This window comes from Aspergillus brasiliensis (assembly GCF_001889945.1).
Source record: "Aspergillus brasiliensis CBS 101740 unplaced genomic scaffold ASPBRscaffold_11, whole genome shotgun sequence".
Classification (NCBI taxonomy): Eukaryota; Fungi; Ascomycota; class Eurotiomycetes; order Eurotiales; family Aspergillaceae; genus Aspergillus; species Aspergillus brasiliensis.
The window spans coordinates 580,788-597,166 of NW_027137452.1; the positions used below are offsets into that span (position 1 = coordinate 580,788).

The window sequence follows — 16,379 nt, forward strand, 5'->3', positions numbered from 1 at the left end:
CGATGGATTTGACGGCGATGAGGAGGTCGTTGGGGCCTGGGGTGGGGGTGGGGCGGGAGGTTAGGGTGAGAGAGGTGGATTTGGAGGGGAAGATGGCGGCGAGGTGGGTGGTCATTTTGTTTCTAAATTCGGGAGTAGTTGGGATGTTGTTGTAGTATGTGGTTATAGTGATGAAGTAAATGAGGCTTTTGGGTAGAATTTGGAGTATGTATGTATGGTATGAATAGCGGGTTCTTTGGCGTCTTGAATGAAGTTCCAATTTATGTCGTTGGGAGTAACTTGAAAATAGGATAACTGGGAAAATTATTGAGCAAGAATATCCCTTTTATAAGTGGAATTTGCATCATGACATGTTACTCATTTCTTGCTGTATACTCGGACCAAATGGTGGAGGCCAGCGGCAGCCAATCAGCGATGTCTGCATCCGAGGCCGGGTTTAGCGTTGGATGCAATCCGAGACCAGGTTAGCTTATAATAGTGGTTGGGGCCATGACTACCACTCACGCCGAATCCTTCCACATCCACTTCCTCAGAGCCACCATGACATCAACTGGCTCACGAGGACGGGAAGGTAGAACGCAGCGGAGATCGAGATTCGGCTGCCGCAATTGCAAGCTGCGGAAACTCAAGGTGGTGCCCTAGCATCTAGTACGTACTTCATAACTGATTCATCAAGTAGTGCGACGAAACAAAACCACAATGCAAGCGATGTAGTTCATTCGGGGTAGTATGCAACTTCTTATCGACTACCACTCCTGACCTCCACCCCATCGCCGCGGACACACGGCGGTCATGGATAGTTCGAGACACAACAGCAGCAGGACTGCGGCCCGCTCTCACCAATGCAGTCTGGACATCGGATGCATCGACCTTCTTCCAATTGAACGCCAGATGTCAAGACTTCATCACTCGGTATTTAGGACGCAGTCTAATTACCCCCAATGACCCTAACATGGGACAAGTGAACCGCAAGCTCCTAGAATTAGCCTTTACCGTGAGTTAACCACATCTACCCCGAGGTTAAATTTTAAATTAAACACTAATATCTCAAAGTACCCCTTCCTCATGCACGCATCTCTAGCAGTAGCACTCACCTACGACCGCCATCTCAACAGCCCCTTCGACAACCACCGCACCCTAGAAGAATGCCACCACTGGTCACAAAGCACCATCCTCTTCAACAAGAAACTCCGCGAACAAATCCATCCCAACGACAGAGACCCCATCTGGGGCACCGCCGCCGCATTGGTAATCCTAACATTCTCATCCCCTCACGCACGCACACCAGAACAATCATGGCCCTTGAACCCCTCTCCTTCTTCTTCCTCTTCCTCCCATCTAGACTGGGTACCCATGAACAAAGGTAAAATGTCCCTATGGAAGATCGTCAACCCGCTCCGACAAGATAGTATCTTCCACGTGATGGCGGGGACATTTGCTCATATGCATTCGCCATTACCCGAAGGAGGTAAAGCAGGTATACCACCGGCTTTAGCTGCGCTGTGTGATATCACGGATGAATCTACGGCGGATACGAATCCGTATTTTCATGCGGCTCATGCAGTATCGCAGATCTTGGATGTGGGGGATAGTGAGGTCACGATGGGTCCGGTGCAGATGTTTATGCGGTGTATTCATGGTGGGTTTGAGGGTTTGTTGCAGGAGAGGGATCCGGTGGCGTTGGTGTTGCTGTATTTGTGGTATTACAAGGCGGGGAGATGTATTTGGTGGATTGGGTTGAGGGCGAGAGTGGAGGGTCCTGCTATTCAATTGTATTTGCGGCGATATCATGGGGGGAATAAGGCTGTGTTGGGATTTATTGATAGGGATGTAAATGGCATATAGTTACTACGAACAGTACACTTGAATGATACTAGTCTAGTATTATCTGGAGATATCAAAATAACAATAATAACCAACCAGATGAATAAATAGCAAATAGCTCTTTCCATCCCAAATAAATCCCACTACTAATAGTATTGAGATGCAACCACCCTACTAGCAAGTGCATAGTCGCTCAGGGTGACCTAAATTCATACAGGGAGGCACTGCTAGCACATGGGTACTTTATCTACTACACCCTAGTTGTATTACCCCGTTATGATTTACAGTTATGCCAAGAGTAACGGGGCTTGAATAGCTTGCCCGCGGAGATCAATAAGCTTTTCGAAGCTGTCCAATTTTAGGATCAGCAGGGATGCACATTCTACATCTACTTTTTCACATCTCTCGCTCCCCCTTTCCAATTTCTGCTTTAACTTAGTTATTTTCATATTTATTTATTTATTTATTACTTTTTTCTTCATGGCTGTGCAGGCAAGGTATTCAACGATATCCTAGCAGTGGCACGCTTTGTGCGACCAATTTATACTATTGCTGCTGAGAGACGCCGAGCCAATAAGGCCCATATGCCTGAAGTATCCTGATAATAAAAATCAAAACAAAGAAGAGAAAAAAAGAGAGAAAAAAAACACAATAGGTAATCATGTCTTTCTGGACTCGAGCACCCAAAAAAAAAAAAAAAAAAAAAAAAAAAAAAAAAAAAAAAAAAAAAAAAAAAAAAAAAAAAGAGGACCGGGTCAATGACCCGTACCAGGTTGTAAACAAGGATGGCCATCACTACTAGTACTTTTGTTGCAAGAGCCTAGATAGACCGAGAGCCAGAACCCCGCTCCTAGGGCGCTTTTAGGAGTGAATTTCTCCAGCTAGTTATTTTGCATTCGAGCTATAACCTTAGCCTCACTCGGATAGAAATACTAATTATCTACAGGTAAGTAACTACATTACTCGAACCAGAAATCCGACTGCTCACAAGCTGTGGGGGGGCCACTGATCTACGACCGGTAACTGTTCTTTGGACTTGACACCGCGCTAGTTGGCCTCTTTTACAGGTAGGAGATTGAGACTCGGAGTATTAACCTTTACAACAAAACTCAATTAATTCCGGGCGCTTTTTGCTCCCGTAGCAGCCCCGGTAAGTGCCTGCAGAGTGTGCCCCTGGAACTGGCTCTAGGAGATATCTTAGAAGGCTCTTAAGAAAGTGGGTGCCCTGGAAGCTCTTCAGAAATAGATTTTTAGTCGAAACAATTTGAGAGTATAGTTATGACTGGAATTGCTTTGAAATAAGTCTGCCTTACTGATGAGATAGTTATTTGGGGGGGGGGGGGGGGGGGGGGGCTAACCCTATCTAGGGATGGTTGTACATAAACACTTTTTTTTTTGGCAGGGTGTCGAGTCCAATCTAACGACCGCCACTTGTAGTATATTCTCCGACCGTCGGTCTAGACCGGCCTTCAATTCTCCCGGCAGCACGAGTATGTGCATGGGTTGATTGGTTTTTTTCCTCTGTCATGAGGACAGCTACTACTAAAAGTTACACAGAACCAAGCAAGATTTCACTCCAACGGAGTAGTACGGAGTAACTATTAGCTGACCAGTATGCTTGCTCAAGAGTTTTCAAAGACCTCCTCTCTTTTCTAAGAGGACAATTTATCTATCTAGGAAATCATAATAGTAAACAATCAAAATGAAATTAGGGAGAGGAAAGAACGTTGCTAACAAATTTAGACGGTAACAGCTTGGCCTCCCTCATGAGACTCATCCCCTATCTTTTCCATGAACTTGATGGCTCTTTCACTGTCTAGATTCCTGCAAAGGTAATAATAGTCCAACCAGAACTCCCGTGCCGCACTATAATCAGGCATATACTGTCTCAACAACGTCTTCCACTCCCTATCCTCCTCACTATCCGGGACCGACGTGCAGACATATTCCCACCACACCGGAAAATACCCCGACCACTCCCAATCAATAATGCCCGTAAGCTCACCATCTTTCACCATAATATTCACATTCGTGAGGTCCCCATGTGTGAGAGTATACGGCATCGCAGAAGGCATGCGCTGACGAAGTCTCACTCGCGCAGCTTCCGGAATCGAGTCAATCAACCCACGCTCCATCTCCGCCCAGAGCTCCTCATCCGAAGCCAACGGACCAATTGGAGTGTGAAAGTGATTCTCATTATGGAACAGGAAGTCGGAGAACACCGGACGCCCTTCAAGACACTGGATTTTATCCGATTGGAGGGATCGAAGTTGTTGGAGATACTCGGCGGTTTGTTTGGCAATTCTGTTCTTTTCTTCGGTGGTTAATTTGGACCACACTTTGCTCAACGGTTCACCGGGAATGCGGCGCATCAGGATCAGAGTGTGTTCGTCTTCGGTCCAGGATTCGATGACGCTGGGGACGGGGATCGTGGTCTGCGATTGCACGAAGTGGACGTTGGGTACTTCGTGGGTGGGAAGTCTGGAGCCTCGATCTTTTAGTATCACGTTGGAGCCGAGGGACCATACGCCGCGGTCGCCGGCTTCGTAGAAGAGTTTGACATAGCTTTTGTAGCTGCAGTATTTTTGGCGTTCGGGGGTCCAGCTACATGCTGTGCAAGGGGGGGGTGAGGTCATGGTGGAGGTCGTGGTGGAGGTCATGGTGGATGGATCAGTAGTAGTAACAAGCAGCCACAGTTTGAATGGAGTTAAGACAAAGAGTTCAATGGGAGAATCTGCGTGCTTTCAGTTGTGTTTATATATAGGTCGTGGTCACCCTCCAGGGACTAATATTCACCGCCTTGCCTTGTTTTCGTGAAAGGAAATATGGAATACATCGATGGCTATGGAGTGCCAAGCCTTCAAGGTTTCAGTAGTTGCATCAGAGAAAGACGGGAGCAACCTTGAATGGGAACGGGAAATAACTTCTTGTCAGCAGTAAAGCGACGTGTCATTTGAAATGAAGGAAAGACAGCTTCCACCTCCCGGGAGGCCTCCTGACCCTGGACACAAGTTGTGCCTTTTCGAGTTGATTCCCTCTTCTATCCCGGCATCTAGCCTTCTTCGAATCGTGGTCGGACAATCCATTCGGTCATTTTTTTTTTTTTGGCACGTTCCCCTCAAGCTGAGGTTCTATGCCAATTCTAAGGGTAAAAAGAAGAGACATGAAATGCTCTGGATAGCTTCAAGATGCGAAGTTGTTACTAATGTAAGGAACTTAACTAAGAAGACCAAAATTAAACACATGCAGGACGTAGATGTTGCGTTTCTTCCAATCGGGAAGGTGCGGGCGTTGCCCGCAACAATTTTGTAGGTACAATTAAGCTTCCTTTTCCTATTACCATGTCTTGGACACATATTCCCTCGCACAAAAGAAGTTCCATGCTTGTTGTCCTGAACCTTTTACCGATCGGATATGTCAATTTTTTTCCGAGGAGACAGAAGGGTGGAGGATAAATGGATGGGCGATATTGCTAAGCAGCGATGATGTGTTTTCCAGTGAAATCAGAGTCCCATGTGGAAACGAGCGACGACAATTGAGCTGAGAGTTCTCAGTCATTGATTTTTTATACAAGAAAGCGGCTTTTGTGAACTGCACAGCTCCCTCTCCAGTGCATGGCAGGAAAAAAATGATTGAAAAAAAAAAAAAAAAAAAAAAAAAAAAAAAAAAAAAAAAAAAAAAAAAAAAAAAAAAAAAAAAGGAACAGTCCTTCGTCTTACAAATATAGCCGATAAGCCTAGGTATCAAGCGGAAACAGGAAGCTTACCAGGATATCAAATTAACCCCATTGTTCTTGAGCCTGACCATGAGTGCTAAGCCCCTTTCGCAGTTTCGGGAAGTCTGGCGCCACATCTCGCGCACTTTTTAATGTAAGTAAGGTTATTGTACCCGCACTTAGCACACCTCATGATTGATTGTTGCGACGACGAGCGATTGATTGTTGCTATGAAGAAGGGTGCAAAAAGAAGCAAGGCTGGTCGTTCTCCCTATGAGTGCGCGCCGTGAGTCCCATTTTATATCCAGAATCTATTTGTTCATGCCTTAACGTGCCCCAAGCAGGGAACACTGTTACTTGAGGAGTCTGAGTGATATATCCCTTCATAGCGTGCATCCATCCAGTCGCAACTCAAGCATGCCACTTCCATCATTTGAGGTGTGCAATACACCTCCACTTTCTTGAAGGTGCCCCTGTAAGGTGCTCCTACACAATATCGTTGGCCGGAGGCAAGAACCGAGGCGTGAGAGTAACAGCGTGTATGCGGCTGAATGTGTCATAATCTCATCGATCAAGCCCTGTCATTTGCCACTTTAGTGTAGGTTTCTGGGCAGGATATGATGGCAGCGCGGGCACCCGTTGGGGAAAGAGGACAAATACATGGGTTGCGTCTTACAACACACAGGGAAGGCTTGAGATGGAAGGATTGACTGACACACTTTTGAGCAAGATTGCTTAGAGACGCGTCCAATAGATGGGATTAACTGCATACGACACGGATAGCCACATTTACGAAGACATGGCACAGACATATCATTTCACAATGATGTCCTCATATGCTACATATTTCACTCTCTCAATGGGCCTGTTCATGGGGATAGTAACACATCCATAGTACGGCATTGTGAAGCCTTGAAAAAAATGTAGGAAACTACCACCTCTATCAAGTTTATGATAGGAATAGTCCAATGGAAGCTGCCGCCAAGGTTCGTTCGGTGTGCCTAGTAGCTGTTGTGAGGTCCGGACTTTCCCAGTAATAGGTGGGTTTTGTTGTGATGTTAATGGCGTATGAGGGAATGTGGCACTAAAGCAGTGCAATTGGGTGATGATGAGTCTTAGGGCTTTAGTAGTCTATTATTCAATTCCATGGATAAGAGGATAAACATAATAATAATAATAATAATAATCACAATTAACTGGATTGGTCAACAGCCGTTGTTGTTCCATCGGAAGTCCGTCACCTAACATAGCACTCCATCAACCTAATGGAACACCAAGTCCGCGCACTACTCCGTACTTCCTCTTACAACTCAATGCCCAGCATCACCATCTCTACCCTCCACTAGTTATCTAAAATAATCATCAACAATAATCTACAAAATGACTACTAGTAGTAGTAGTGTCTCACCCTTCCACCTCCGCCCCGCCAAACCCACCCCCACCGACCACGCCTTCATCCTCTCCACCTTCGACTCCTCCCTCCCATTTCTAGCCTCCATCGGCAGCCACGAACAATGGGGCAAGACTCCCTTCTCCCAACGAGGGGATTTCTCGGAAGCAACCCTAAAAGAGCTGAATTCCTCAGAAGAGTACCGACTTACCGGAACCAGCAGCATAGATGGGAATCTCCGCATCTTTATCGCTGAGAGAGAATTATTCCATCACCACCACCATAACGATGGGAATGAGGAGGAGACTTCCGAGTTTGTTCGGGTGACATCCGACGGACGGCGCTTCTTACCCGTTGGATTCGGGTATGTTCGTGAGAATTGGGTGCCGAAGTATGTGAAGGTGCAGATGCATCTTCCGATGCCGGATGTTGATATTAGTGGTAATGGTGGTGGTGGGTTCCTTTATATCGAAGTTATGGTGACAGATCGTAGTGGGGGAGATGATCGGAGGGAGTTGTCTCGCGGGGCTGGAGCGGCGCTTATCAAAGGGATCAAGGAGTATGGAGAGGCCAGAGGGATGAAGACGTTGTGGGTGGATGGATGGGCGGGGAATGAGAGGAAATTGATCAGGTATGTATTATTCTTATCTCTTATTTTCTTAGATTTTAAGATTAGGTTGTTGGAGGACTAACATGTTATGATAGATACTATGAGCAGCAAGGGTTCCGGGCTGTCGGGGAATGGAGTCATATCAGGGCCAACAATGTGCCGTGGTTGGGGACGTTGATGTGTATGGATATTTAGCTGTAAGTAGAAATATATCTCTTCACTGAGATAACTAGAATACTTTATCTGAACCAATAATCACAATAATCTGCAATGATTGTGTCCTCCCGCACAGTTGCATCTGGATCTCCCCGCACGCATCCACGGTCGGAAAGCGTGCAGGTCATGCGATGATAACCACGGATGTCTACTAACTAATTATCTTTGTATCCTTCCCATGCGAGAGACGTGGCCCAAGCTTCCCAGCCAGCTTAGCACCGCCTTGCCTCTTTAGGGCAATGTTTCCATGGCTTCAGCAAGCTCCAAAGCATCACTGCATAAATCCGGGTGGAGACGGTTCCCTGGCCCGATCCCCGCGCTCTTATCATTGCTGCCAAATCCTGCAGCTCAACGGTTGCGTTGCCCTGTTCGAGTATCCATCATCCCCATGATCGGCTCGGCCACGGAAGTGCTGCCGGTGCTGGTCCGGCCAGCTGCGACCCTCACCAGCTGTCACTAATAGCTGGACCTTTCGCCAGGAAGTGATCACAATATGTAGGACAGACTATCCGTTCATTCTCAGCGGATGAACACCCAATTCACCAAAAGATAGAAAATGGCAACAACACAACGTGTGGTCATCATCGGGGCTGGCATCGTGGGCGCCAATCTCGCCGATGAACTGGTCAGTCGAGGATGGCAGGACATCACCGTCGTCGAGCAGGGCCCGTTGAACCTGCCGGGCGGCTCGACCTCCCACGCCCCGGGGCTGGTATTTCAAACCAATGCTTCAAAGACGATGACTCGACTGGCGCAATATACAGTCGAGAAGCTCCGGTCGCTAAGTGATGAGAATGGCATGCCGTGCTTCAACTCGATAGGAGGTCTCGAGGTGGCCACCACGCCTGCCCGAGTCGAAGAGCTCAAGCGCAAGCACGGCTATGCGATGTCCTGGGGCGTGGATGCGCGTCTGTTAACAACGGAAGAGTGTCTGGAGAAGTATCCCCTGCTGAACAAGGACCTCGTGCTCGCTGGTCTGCATACTCCGACCGATGGTCTCGCATTAGCTGCCCGCGCAACTCAGCTGCTCATCGCCCGGACACAGCAGGCCGGGGTGCGCTATCGAGGCTCGACGCTCGTTACAGGCATTGAACAAACAGGATCTCGTGTGACGGGTGTGAGGACCTCCCAGGGTATAATTCCCGCTGACATCGTCATCTCCTGTGCCGGCTTCTGGGGCGTCGAAATCGGAGCCATGGCTGGGGTCGCCATCCCTCTCCTGCCGCTTGCCCATCAGTATGCAAAGACGACCACCGTGCCTGCTCTAGCGAACCGCGACGTGAACCACCGTCCGAACGGAATGAACGCGAGTATGCCCATTCTGCGGCATCAGGACCAGGATCTATACTATCGGGAGCATGGGGATCAGGTGGGAATTGGATACTATGGACACCGTCCGATGCCGGTGGTGGCTGCATCCCTGGGGCAGACCCCGGAGCACGTCGACGAGAAGCACATGCCCTCTCGGCTCGAGTTCACAGCCCAAGACTTTGCGCCCGCCTGGACAGCCTCGCAGGAGTTGCTTCCTGTCCTCCGTGATACCCAGATCCAGGACGGATTCAACGGCATCTTCTCATTCACCCCAGACGGAGGCCCCCTCGTCGGACAGGCCTCGCACCTCGATGGTTTCTACGTAGCGGAGGCCGTCTGGGTCACCCACTCCGCAGGAGTCGCAAAAAGCATGGCAGAACTGCTCACAGACGGGGCATCCACCATCGATCTCACCGAGTGCGAACTGTCTCGCTTCGAGGAAGTACAGCTCAGCCGGGACTACGTCAGCGAGACATCGCAACAGAACTTCGTCGAGATCTACGACATCCTCCACCCCCTACAACCTCGCGAGTCCCCCCGTCAGCTCCGAGTCAGCCCCTTCTACGAGAAACAACGCGCACTCGGCGCCTTCTTCCTCGAACTCGGCGGCTGGGAACGCCCATTCTGGTACGAAGCCAACGCCCAGCTCCTGCACGCCCTCCCAGCACAATGGCAACCCCCTCCGCGAGACACCTGGTCATCGCGATACACCTCCCCCATCACCGCCGTGGAAGCATGGAAAACCCGCAACGCCGTGGCCATGTACGACCTCACCTCATTCCACCGCGTCCAAGTATCCGGCCCCGGCGCAGCCACCCTCCTGCAACGCCTAACGACAAGCGACATCATTGCCTCCCCTCCCGGCGCCATCACCCACACTCTTCTTCTCAACCCCCAAGGCAAAATCCGCAGCGACATCTTCGTCGCCCGTCTTGAACCCGACCTCTTCCAAATCGGCGCCAACACCGCCACCGACGTCGCCTACCTCTCCATCGAAGCCCGCCGTCAAAGCCACCACCACCACACCCCATCAACCCAATGGGTCCAAGTCTCCGACATCACCGGCAGCAGCTGCTGCATCGGCCTCTGGGGGCCTCGCTCACGGGCCGTCATCCGCGCCGTCTCCACCGACGACTTCTCCACCACCGCACTGCCTTACATGTCCGTCAAACGCGCCACCATCGCAGGGATCCCCATCACGGCCCACCGGAAATCCTACGTCGGTGAGTTAGGATGGGAGGTCCAAACGAGCGCCGAATACGGTTCCCGTCTCTGGGATGTCCTCTGGCAGGCCGGTAAACCACACGGTCTGATCGCCGCAGGCCGCAGTGCGATGAACGCCTTGCGGCTGGAGAAGGGGTACAGGACGTACGGAGTGGATATGACGACGGAACATGATCCGCTCGAAGCCGGGGTTGCGCATCTTGTTGACCTTGACAAGGTGGAGGAGTTTGTGGGCAAGGCAGCGCTGCAGAGTGCGGCGCAAAGGAAACAGCCTCCGCTGAGGAGGCTGCGGTGTTTGACTGTGGATGATGGTCATTCGGTGGTGATGGGGAAGGAGCCGGTTTATTTCAAGGAAAGGCCCGTGGGGTATGTGACAACGACGGTGTTTAGTTATACGACGAAGAGGCCGGCGGCGTATGCCTGGTTGCCGGGGAGGGTGCGTGAGGGGGATGCGGTGGTGATTGAGTATTTTGGGAGACAGATTAAGGCGACGGTGTCGGCGGAGCCGTTGGTTGATCCCAGGGGGAGTAGGTTGCATCGTGAGGATACGGGTGATGATGGGTTTGAGACGCCGGTGAAGAATCGTTTGTAGGGTAGATTTGGGATTTATTGAGATGCATTAGGGGGAGCATGAGCAGCTATGAGAGATGGTAGCTGAAGATATAACGTCCTGAATGTCATCTGTCTGTCTGTACATAATTCATCAATCTACATCAGATCCACCATCTTCTATAAACAGAATAGAAAAACTCATCGAAATGGGACAATACCTATAACAAAGGGAAATATTAGCAAAGGACTGATCGAATCAATACTGTTCCTGACGGCACAACATACTTTGTATATACTAATCATTGATCCGCTGATTACTGAAGAAGAATAATCGTTATGCATACTCAGCTACAGTAATAACCACCAGAGTAGCAGTAGAAGCTATATCAATAACTACACTTCTCGATTATGGTTTAGCTTAAATTTAGCTTACCTGTGATCATCACACACGGAAGATATCATGGACTCGACTCACAGGGGAACTAACTGGTTCTGCTCTGCGGGTGACATCGTTGTTCTAAGCCACCAAAGAAAATCTCGAATCATTGGAAGGATTGATAATAATCAGGACACTAACTTGGATTGCCTCCGCATTCAGATCCTTTCTATGCACCTGCCCGCCTATGGGGAACTGTGGTGCCTGAATTTTTCTGGCCCTGTTTGAGACGCCGTTGGAGAGTGCCTTGTAGGGGGTAGGTTTGGGATTTGCTAGATGCATTTGGCGTAAAGTATTGAAGTAAATGAAGTAGATGAAGTAGATGAAGTAAATGAAGTAAATGAAGTAAATGAAGTAAATGAAGTAAATGAAGTAAATGAAGTAGATGAAGTAGATGAAGTAAATGAAGTAAATGAAGTAAATGAAGTAAATGAAGTAAATGAAGTAAATGAAGTAAATGAAGTAAAACAGGGATTATATCTATCATTGTACATGTTCTATATAAAGTTTTTCCTCCGTCTGCTCCGAGTAGCTAGCGATATAGAGTTTTAGTCAACTTCGTAGAAACGCTGTTTCAGTTTTCTATCTATCCGCTCTGAATACAACCCACCATCAGCAGATACATCTCTTCCTAAGTAAATGCAACTGCTTGAGTCATTTCTAAGCTCGATCTTCAACAATCCCCTCTCTCAAAATGATGGTTTTTTTTTATCTAGGTTAGTCAACTCAGACATGTCTGCATGATTTAAGGTCTCTATTTCTTGACTCCGTCAGTTCTGTTGGCCATCGAATGGAGAGATTTGCTGCTCTACTTTGCGATCGTGATCAGCACGCAAAGTGAGCGCAAGGAGAATCACTGCAAGTTCAGTCATGTGTGACTCATTCCTAGTATCATAGGGACCATACTCATGCATGGTCAGAAACGATCGAGGACGTTCTGGGTCTTGGAAGCCCGCTTCAATGTATCTGATATACTCCGCGTCGTATTCGGCAAAGCTCAGCCAGATTTCATGTCTATCTTGTGAGACGTGAAAAAGCCTGGAGATCCAAGTTAGTTTAGAAGCACCACACAACTTTCTGGACGGTCTGCTTACCGGAACGGAAACCTCTCTGGCGATCCGGAATAGTTTTTGAGCCAGGCGACCATCTGTGCACCCTCCTGCATGCAGATCTCCAGCCGGGATAGTTCCCGAAGGGGTGCCTTGACTTCAATTAGAGCACGCACCTCTCCATCAGCTTTGCCTCGAAGATATCCGTCCGTCCTCGCCTCATACTCTATGCCGTTGAACTTGGCTTTGAGCTGCTTCCGATGTATAGTCCAGGAGCTTCCAAGCGAAGGGAAATAATCCGTGAGAGCTTGAAGAAAGTTCAGTAGAGCAACATTAACGATTTGCTCATCGTCGATTGTTGGATACATTTCGCGGAGGAGCTCCTTAGGCCCCAGAGAGCCTCCCGTCGAGTTGGAGATGAGTTCGTCGTCTTTCTTGGCTCCTGGGGTAACCGGTCCTGTTGCAGGAATGTCATCATTGAGAGTGAGCGTCTCAAGAGAAGGTGGGTTGGACTTATTCGTCGGTGTCATGTGCTCTTCGCGTCGTCTCTCGCGGGTGCGTTGGCGCGTGCGGTTAGAAACAGGGGAGAAGAGGATATCCTTGCTAATCCCGGTGCTTTTGACCTTTGCTGCCTCTTCTTGTGAGGTTTTGACTAGGAAGAAGTTTCCCTCCCCAGCCTTGCCCCTAAAGCTCTCACAATAGGTGTTCCATGAGGGGTAAGACCGAAGCATGTCCTTGGCTTGGTTCATCCACGGTGCTAGGCAGAGCCGCTGAGGATCCAACTGAGTCCTGCGTGATCTCTTGCGAAGAACGCGTAGCAGTAAATACTGGCGCAATGTGATCTTCGAAGCAGAGAACAATTCTCCCTCCTCGTGGATCGGTTGATCGAGAACTTTCTCTTTCTTTGCCAACCCAGCCCAGACGCTGGCTGTTGCGGGAACATCTTTGGTTTTTTTATTCATGGCTTATATCAGTCGCTGTGGGCTAATAGGTTGAGAAAATAATGATAATGAAATCTGATACTTGGGGTGCCCCGTCTGCTCCAAATAGCCAGCGATGTCTCGTTTGGGCCTACTTAGCAAAAACGCTGTTCTAACAATGAGTGTAGGAACTGCTAGTCTATGGAAGTTGCTACTACTTATAATGGAAGCCACAAAGGCTGGCGGCGTTCACTGGCTGTGCTGTTGATCAGGGAAATTCCTGCGCTGCAACACTGGCAAAGATCAAGTGAAGGTATTCATTATGGAATAACCCGCCAGTGAATACGCCTGGAGTATATATCTAGATGAGTAGGCTGGAACCTCCCGTCTGATAACATTCATCGCGGGCGGTAATGTTAATAAAGAAGGGGGTTGCCCCGGAACCGCCATTTATATAAATCAACATCCTCTGCCGTATCCCGACTCCTTCCCTCCTTCAACTGCCTCCTCTTGAAAATTTCCCCACCACCTATAATCCTCTCTCGGTGTTCTCTACTGAATTCTGCTCAGATGCCAGAAAGTAAAGAACACCAAGCTCGTCGACATGCCATCGAGGCTGTCGCGCAAGCCATCTCGAGTCGTCGGGAAAATCGATACCAGCACAAAGACTTGGAGAACCTCTCCGTTAAGATCCTCCCTATGCCCCTGTCCGCCAATGGCGAACCATTATTCGAGCCTGAATACTTCTGCCCCTACAAAAGGCCCATACCGGAACCGAAGGAGGAGATAGACTTTTCGCCCTCCAGCCCGAAGGAAGTTATGGATCCGCTGGACGAGACAATGGTCCTCAGCGACTATTTTCACTACTACCTGAGCAGTCTCATAATTTTCGAGGGTATTGAATGGCAACATAGTCCCAGACAGTATGATCAAACTCCGTCCATAGGGCAGACCTAGCGTATCTTACGACGAACTTACTGATTAGTCTCCAGGACCGTTGACTTTCCATGTATACTTTTCGAGATCTATCTTGAGAAATCTTTGGACTGGCGCGTGGACGGTATAACCGAAATTCCGGGTGGGCCTCGGATGAAATGCACTTTAGTCGAGAGTGTGAACGCGGACGATGATCAGATTACCCGTGGGGAGATCATTTCTATGTGTCGAATCATGATCACTTGCCTCGGACCCAGAGTGTATCGTGCCCATCAAGTCAGTCCGGTGAGTACTACTATTCCTTTCATCTGTCTCACTCGAATCCCTCTGACTAATTTGCCCAAAAGGTGCTCCTCATTTCTTTCGTGGGCCCAAGACATGCTCGCATTCTCCTGGGCCATCATGATGGCACCAACCTAGTGATCCGTCAATCCAAACGCTTTGCTTTCTGGGAACGGAACGTCCACGATTTGGAGATCTTGCTTCGATGGTGGTGCTCTTCTGGGGTTGGAGATACTATCAATGGGTAGGGGAGGCTTGGCACTCCCCTGCTCCTCTCAAATCTGGCACATACTTGTTCACACGTGAACCGGTCGGTGTTTTTATGAGACAGAGCGGGCTTATTTGGCGTTTCCGTGGGCAGGAAGAATCGGTTTGAGTCTTTCGGCTACGAAAAGGGTTACGTACATCTTACACGTCTCTCACGAAGGAGTGGAGTTAGCATAGCCTTGGAAAATAGTCCATTATCATCTATCAACATTTCTCAGTTAATACAGTCGTTAATATTTCATCTGAAGTCGATATAATTCATCTAGTTCAATGATTCCCTCTACCTTCGATGCCGGAGATGGTGAGAGAAATCATCCCCCTACTCCAATGTCAACTAGCAAATGGACGGTACATACTAGTACGATCCGCATCAATAAGCAAGTGTTGGAGTATATAGTTTCAAATTTGATACTAACAATTATACCCAGCGGGTTTCGAAAGGGACTGATTCGACATACAGCACTGCAAAGAGAAACATATCGGGACGGACATAGGGTCTGGAGAATATACTGTGAAGACCACATAGCACAGTACAAAAAAGACACGATCCTCTTCTAGTTAATGATCCAAATAAAATCACAGAGCTACATAGTGATCTCTGTTCGTGGCACCAGCATACCAAGGGATAGTAAGAACGGGGAAAGGTCATTCAACATGTATTGCTACTTTCCTTCCTCGTACCATCCTTGTGAAGAAAGTAATAGGAACGCGCCCTGACACAATCTTTCTCCAATTAATGCTGTAATTACTCCTAAGATAGCGGTATATTGTTATCTGTCCAAGTCCAAGTACAAGTCTACTGTGGCTGCAATGGTGTTTCCGTCTTTGATGGGGATTCGGGTACAGAGGGGGCTCCGAAAAGATTACAAATACATGATATTAAGCGAGCTAGGTAAGACATTGTGGTGATTCACCATCATCTTTGTTTAAAACATACCTAAAAGACAGAGATGGCTTCATATAGAAATTATGTATATTCACGATAGATGGGAGGCGGGCTTTTGTTGTTTTGTTGATGAAAAGTTAAAAAGGGGAATGGATGCGGGAATAGAGACTTGAGACCGTGGTGGGATTACCTGCGGGGCTAAAATGGAATTAGGGGTGACAGGTCAGTCTAAAAATGTAATTAGCTGTGATCTTCCTATGTTCTCCAGTGACTTGAGCTGTAATCATCACCACCGTCCCTTGAATGCATACCTTGGGTGCCCGTCAATCACTCAGGCAGTACAGTGAGGGGGAATGGCTTGTAAAGGACTGAGAGAAAGATAGAAAGAAAGAAAGAGAACTTAGATGGAAGCTGTTAGTTACAGTTAGCAGTATATTATACCTATTTTCGTGGTATACTACTCTTATTTTAGCCCTAACGTGGGAAGTCGCGGCACAAGAACTAATAAGTTCGTTGGATTTTCTGGGCTACTTATCAATGGAGTAGGCCGTCTATCCCATGCACATACAAGCAATGTCAGGAACTCTGGTGGCTTAATCGGTAGTACCTTGCTCCGTAACATGCCACGGGCTTCTCTGGATGCTCTTCTGGATGACCCTGATCCATATTTCCCCTACCTCAGTACCCACTTATCCCGCGGGCCATTTCCATAGAACCTGATAGGCTGACTGGCAAAAACATGCAGAACGTAAATCCGGGCC

The 16,379-nt window shown here is 48.4% G+C and overlaps 6 protein-coding genes across 6 annotated transcripts; 4 read left to right on the forward strand and 2 right to left on the reverse strand.

Moving 5' to 3' along the window:
- The first annotated feature begins 506 nt into the window (after positions 1–506).
- Positions 507–1,921, forward strand: ASPBRDRAFT_77318 (Zn(II)2Cys6 transcription factor domain-containing protein). Its single transcript, XM_067629356.1, has 3 exons — positions 507–630; positions 680–994; positions 1,054–1,921. The coding sequence occupies exons 1-3, from the start codon at positions 541–543 to the stop codon at positions 1,843–1,845; spliced, it is 1,197 nt and encodes a 398-aa protein (XP_067476265.1). The 5' UTR covers positions 507–540; the 3' UTR covers positions 1,846–1,921.
- Positions 1,922–3,539: 1,618 nt separating this feature from the next.
- ASPBRDRAFT_46296 (uncharacterized protein) lies at positions 3,540–4,903 on the reverse strand. The gene has a single exon (XM_067625606.1). It carries the CDS (start codon positions 4,482–4,484, stop codon positions 3,564–3,566), a length of 921 nt encoding a protein of 306 aa, XP_067476266.1. The 5' UTR covers positions 4,485–4,903; the 3' UTR covers positions 3,540–3,563.
- A 1,832-nt stretch (positions 4,904–6,735) lies between these two features.
- On the forward strand, positions 6,736–7,828 carry ASPBRDRAFT_46300 (GNAT family N-acetyltransferase). Its single transcript, XM_067625607.1, has 2 exons — positions 6,736–7,560; positions 7,635–7,828. The coding sequence occupies exons 1-2, from the start codon at positions 6,920–6,922 to the stop codon at positions 7,732–7,734; spliced, it is 741 nt and encodes a 246-aa protein (XP_067476267.1). The 5' UTR covers positions 6,736–6,919; the 3' UTR covers positions 7,735–7,828.
- A 156-nt stretch (positions 7,829–7,984) lies between these two features.
- On the forward strand, positions 7,985–11,090 carry ASPBRDRAFT_46302 (GcvT family protein). Its single transcript, XM_067625608.1, has one exon. It carries the CDS (start codon positions 8,312–8,314, stop codon positions 10,880–10,882), a length of 2,571 nt encoding a protein of 856 aa, XP_067476268.1. The 5' UTR covers positions 7,985–8,311; the 3' UTR covers positions 10,883–11,090.
- A 682-nt stretch (positions 11,091–11,772) lies between these two features.
- Positions 11,773–13,289, reverse strand: ASPBRDRAFT_658316 (uncharacterized protein; the record flags this gene model as incomplete). The annotated part of the gene is made up of 2 exons (XM_067628600.1): positions 11,773–12,316; positions 12,373–13,289. The coding sequence occupies 2 exons, from the start codon at positions 13,287–13,289 to the stop codon at positions 12,049–12,051; spliced, it is 1,185 nt and encodes a 394-aa protein (XP_067476269.1). The 3' UTR covers positions 11,773–12,048.
- Positions 13,290–13,383: 94 nt separating this feature from the next.
- Positions 13,384–14,812, forward strand: ASPBRDRAFT_77323 (uncharacterized protein; the record flags this gene model as incomplete). The annotated part of the gene is made up of 4 exons (XM_067629357.1): positions 13,384–13,390; positions 13,825–14,170; positions 14,240–14,468; positions 14,531–14,812. The coding sequence occupies 4 exons, from the start codon at positions 13,384–13,386 to the stop codon at positions 14,711–14,713; spliced, it is 765 nt and encodes a 254-aa protein (XP_067476270.1). The 3' UTR covers positions 14,714–14,812.
- Between the last annotated feature and the right edge of the window lie 1,567 nt (positions 14,813–16,379).

Excerpts from the sequence above, each read along its gene's own strand:
- ASPBRDRAFT_77318 (XM_067629356.1), top strand. The coding sequence starts at position 541 with ATGACATCAACTGGCTCACGAGGACGGGAAGGTAGAACGCAGCGGAGA. Across the intron at positions 631-679 it reads GCAAGCTGCGGAAACTCAAG|TGCGACGAAACAAAACCACA; the intron begins GTGGTGCCCTAG and ends TTCATCAAGTAG. Across the intron at positions 995-1,053 it reads TCCTAGAATTAGCCTTTACC|TACCCCTTCCTCATGCACGC; the intron begins GTGAGTTAACCA and ends AATATCTCAAAG.
- ASPBRDRAFT_46296 (XM_067625606.1), bottom strand. The coding sequence starts at position 4,484 with ATGACCTCCACCACGACCTCCACCATGACCTCACCCCCCCCTTGCACA.
- ASPBRDRAFT_46300 (XM_067625607.1), top strand. The coding sequence starts at position 6,920 with ATGACTACTAGTAGTAGTAGTGTCTCACCCTTCCACCTCCGCCCCGCC. Across the intron at positions 7,561-7,634 it reads AATGAGAGGAAATTGATCAG|ATACTATGAGCAGCAAGGGT; the intron begins GTATGTATTATT and ends ATGTTATGATAG.
- ASPBRDRAFT_46302 (XM_067625608.1), top strand. The coding sequence starts at position 8,312 with ATGGCAACAACACAACGTGTGGTCATCATCGGGGCTGGCATCGTGGGC.